This window comes from Etheostoma spectabile, chromosome 21, assembly GCF_008692095.1.
Source record: "Etheostoma spectabile isolate EspeVRDwgs_2016 chromosome 21, UIUC_Espe_1.0, whole genome shotgun sequence".
NCBI lineage: Eukaryota > Metazoa > Chordata > Actinopteri > Perciformes > Percidae > Etheostoma > Etheostoma spectabile.
Window position 1 is genome coordinate 23,608,901 of NC_045753.1, and position 4,329 is coordinate 23,613,229.

The 4,329-nt window shown below is 39.9% G+C and overlaps 2 protein-coding genes across 9 annotated transcripts in view; one reads left to right on the forward strand and one right to left on the reverse strand.

The window, feature by feature from the left end:
- The window catches only part of zdhhc4 (zDHHC palmitoyltransferase 4), a 3,434-nt gene extending 724 nt beyond the window's left edge, over positions 1 to 2,710 (reverse strand). The window contains exons 1-7 of one of the 4 annotated variants that reach the window (XM_032503315.1): positions 2,308 to 2,710; positions 2,094 to 2,220; positions 1,904 to 1,977; positions 1,565 to 1,743; positions 812 to 937; positions 447 to 691; positions 34 to 333 (exon numbers count right to left, since the gene is read on the reverse strand). In XM_032503315.1, the coding sequence (XP_032359206.1) occupies positions 34 to 333; positions 447 to 691; positions 812 to 937; positions 1,565 to 1,743; positions 1,904 to 1,977; positions 2,094 to 2,216 (1,047 nt within the window). In that variant the 5' untranslated portion in view covers positions 2,217 to 2,220; positions 2,308 to 2,710. Of the gene's footprint in view, positions 334 to 446; positions 692 to 811; positions 938 to 1,564; positions 1,744 to 1,903; positions 1,978 to 2,093; positions 2,221 to 2,307 lie in introns of those variants that run through there. The other 3 variants (XM_032503316.1, XM_032503313.1, XM_032503317.1) reach the window with 3 other exon arrangements.
- grid2ipb (glutamate receptor, ionotropic, delta 2 (Grid2) interacting protein, b) overlaps positions 2,180 to 4,329 on the forward strand; it is a 43,047-nt gene continuing 40,897 nt past the window's right edge. For all 5 annotated transcript variants that reach the window (XM_032503301.1, XM_032503302.1, XM_032503303.1 and 2 more), the window contains exons 1-2: positions 2,180 to 2,272; positions 3,178 to 3,326. The gene's annotated coding sequence lies outside the window, so the exon portion shown is untranslated. The remainder of the gene's footprint in view (positions 2,273 to 3,177; positions 3,327 to 4,329) is intronic.

Here is a 4,329-nt window from a genome sequence, read left to right on the forward strand (position 1 = left end):
AGACGGCAGTATCTTTTTTTTTTTTCTTTTTCTTCAGTTGTCTTTTTTCTTAACAAGTTGTAGAGGAAAGAAGATCTCTCCCAGGTTTTGGAGCAGCCCTCTGCTGTAGTAGTGCTTTTTAGAGTGGTCAGGTGCTGGGCTAGAGAGATGGTCTGCTGTTGCAGTTGGGTGGCAGTGCTGACACACGTAACCTCGACTTTTGTACCACTCATTGGAGGTCTGGTTGACGAGAGCCAGGTAGAAATGGAAAAGGGCATAACCCGCCAGGAGGAAGAAGACAAAGACCAGAAATCCCAGCATGAAGATGATTCGGGGGAAGGTCAGAAACAGATGCTGGACGGACAGAAGGGGGAAAAAAAGTTTTGTTCAACATGAGATATTCAAAATTGTAAATAAACATGGCTGCAGCATTTGATACACAGTACGTCAGCAGCACTGCGTCTCACCTGTACAACAAACATCGGCCCTGCTGGCTGCTGCTGGCCGTACTCATCTAGATAACTGGCCCTCAGAAGCCCGGACCGCAGTACGGCATGTAACAGCATGTCTCCTGTTAGTACGGCAATGTCTCCCGCCATGACGCACATGCAAAAGAGGTAAAGCAAGAAGTAACGGGTGTTCTGAGCACCGATGCAGTTGTTCACCCAGACACAGTGGTGGTCAAAACGTTGGACACACCTGTCGCAGACCCCTGAAAAACAGATAGCGTTAACAGCAGTGAGCACCGAATATGATTCTGTGTCCCAATGTGTTATACTGATAACACACAATATTTACTATGGTGCACAAGTACTACTATCTATTTACTCACTGCAGTGTTTAGAGCGAGCCGGTTTGACGAGTTGGCAGGTTTCACAGGAGACTCCCGGGTGAAACAGTCTCCTGTCATACGGATAGATCTGCAGCTGTCCAGTGATTTTCTTCTTCGTCACTGTGCCTGCCAGAGCCAAGAAGAGAGAAAAAAAACAAGTGTTATAAATTAAAACACTGTCTAAAAACTAACTTGTCAGTAATTTTTGTTGGGCTATTGTTGTAAAACACTAGGTGAAATTATCTACTTCACTCTGAATAAACTGGAGTCATTTAACGTCTACTAAAAATGGATACTTAATGCAACTGCTTTTCTGTGCTTTATCACCAGTTGTAAGGCAGACCAGCTTCACTCTTAAAGACAAATCAAATGATCCTTGTAGGGAAATTATTAGCCAAGAACAAAACATTCAATAGAGTGGAAATGACCCCACTGCATTTGGCATTCCCAGCCTATTTAACTGCACCATGGGTGATGCTGTGCATACCTGCCTCTTCATTACCAGACTCCTCCAAAACACAGTTTAACCTCCACGTGTCAAAATGAGATTACTGATGTACGTGGGTGATACATAATTATTAACATAGTTATTACTCATAAGGCTCTAAAATATGGCAGCACACAGACAAAGAATACATTTCAAATCAAGGTGTTAAAGTGTTTTACATATGCCACACCTCAACAAGCCACAAATACTATGTCTTAACCCTAAACAAGTAGGTTTGAATATACTTCAGCACATATAATATAAACCTGGATCTTTCTTGATGCAGAGGTAGAAGAAGTAGGTCTTGATGGCCAGCAGGACGTAAGGCACACACAGGCTGGTCAGAGTGGTGTCCATCTGCCTGCAGAAGCCAAACACCTCATAGGTGAACTCGGCACACACAGCAACCTCGAGCAGGATATGCAGATAGATGAACATGTTGTTCCTGCAATTACAAGCAAATGACAAAGAATGAATGCAAATATACAGGATTATAAGTGTTTGATACTGTAATGAAAAATACAATACTAGACCATTATACACATACAGACTTAAATATATATTACAACGATGCATTTATTTCTGGAAACACTTAAACTACAAACCTTTGATGAAAAAGCCTGTGCAAGGTCCATTGTGAAAACCTTTGGAGCCATTTTGGCGTGAATGGTGCAACTACCTGTGGACCGAAGTGTCAGCAGCTTGAATTGCAGTGGACATGCTGTCTTTGTATTGTGATAAATTAGTCTAACTGCGCCCCACAGTGTCAGTACAGTTAAGTCATTTTATTCTTACCTTCCCTACATAATTGAAGATGACACTAAACGGTGTCTGCTGTTGCCCTGAGTATTTGCAGACTAGGACTATACATGTCAGCACCACTACAACGTAGACAGCGAACAGAGTGAGGAAATCCATGCGGCTTCAGAGAGACGACCCAACAGGTGTTTATGGTACAAACTCACCACGAACACGTAGCAAACTCAACAAGAAGCTACACTCGTGTTACTATTAGGGGCTTCAGTTTGTATAAACACGGCGAAGACTTGTAAACGAAATAATGGAGCCTAGGGTGTCTTCCTAAACTACTCAGATGAAAAGGTTTACGTTAGCATAGCATGCTAACCTAGCTATCTCAGTACCCAACCCCAACGTTAGCAAACCTGCATATCCATTCCCGCTTCCTTTACTTCTTGAAGCCATGAACTCATTCATTTCCCCATTACATTCTAGTCGAGGTCACGCATAGCTGCCTTTTAGTGTTTTATCTCATGTCAACATAGTAGGTTTGGATAGCGCTATGGCCACTAGCATTACTTTTGGTGCTGCTCTGTAAACAATGCTACTTCCTTAGCATCGATATAGCTAAATTCCAAGCTAACAGCTGAGTGGTTGTGCTAACCTTCTGAGGCTGACACAGCTCCAGGAGGGTGGGTGAAAGGATGTGTCAGTATGATGGTATACATGTATGTCCAAATATTAATAGTTTTCCTTATACTGTATACAATGCTAATAAAAAACACTAATTATATAACCATGCATTCTTTTTCAAACCTTACAAGTTTTCATAATGATTAGTCAGACTAATGTTTTCACCCATTTTAGAGTGTCTTGGAAGCCTTTTCCTTGATAAAAACCCCTTTTAACTATAACCATCACATATTCATCATCACAAATGTTATCAAAAAATGGGGTTGTTTTCTGAATAATAATAATAATAATAATAATAATAATAAGATTTGATGCACTTACTATAAGCTTACACTTGGTTTTAGGAGTTCAGTTTATTACCTGCAAAGATCACATTACTTACTTAAAATCCAGCAGCATTTTGGCTCCTGCTACTTAGTGTTGTTTTCTCTCTGTCACTGCCATCCAGTGTTCCACACTAAGCAACAAGGCATCACAAGACACCTGATGGATCTAGTTGCCGACATGGCCCAACACTCATATTACAGCTCGCAGTGCTGGAGAGGGGAGCATTACTCTGGAGCTTTGCATGGACATCTATGGATGCTGTTTAAAAAGGTATAATAGGTGTGCATGTGCTGCGTGGACGTGTTGATCATTTTAGATTTTCCTGATGTTAGATGTGTGGTCGGTCACAATGCATTGAGTGGATTTGCAGTTACAGTTTGAGGTTGAGAAGCGTTTCAAAATACTAAAACCCCATTTATGACTAATGAAGTGCCAGTTTTGCTTGGCATGAAGATACATTATTTCAGGTCCCGTGTTTTTTTATTTTTTTATTTTTTATGAAAACATATAAACTTAAACTCAACTGTACGACTCATTTATTTGAGGAAGAATGAATTACTCATTTATTACTAACCTAATGAAAAGACAGTTTCATCAGACTCGATTGCCTGTGAAATGTCAGTTTTCTGTCTGGTCACACATGAGTAACTGTCTTGGCTGTGGTGTAAGAGGAGAGGTTGATATGAGTGAGCAGTGTCTGTTCGTAGAAACAGCCATTTATGTTTAATTATTCAGTTGTTACCGGACTGCCTGTTCCTTAATGCATGCTATGCCACTTTTACAGTTTACACTCAGGTAACCAGCAGGCTTCCTCAAGACTTTCTCTTCAGCTGTAATGAATTCCCATTTAAATGAATTACTTACTGCAATGTGTTAACTGCTTTTACTGACAAACCTACTACTGACTTAACATCATATAAGAAGTGTATGTGACGTGTCCCAACAATACCGTGATATAACCTGTTACTGATATAATTTCCCTCCACATAATCTCTCATATTTAAAGATGGAGGTAGGATAGTTGAGCTCTAAGTAAAATATCACTACGGTTAAAGCATCTCTTCTTGAGTAGGGCATTGTGACATTGTTCCACCATCTTGCCAAAAGAAACACATCTCATTTGAACTAATTTCTTTTTGTATGACATTTTACTACCGTGGGGATGTTGTGAGGGCTCTACAGCTTTTACTCTTCCACTCCTTATTATTTGTTCTGTATAATATTTTGTATATATATACATATATATATATATATATATATATATATATATATA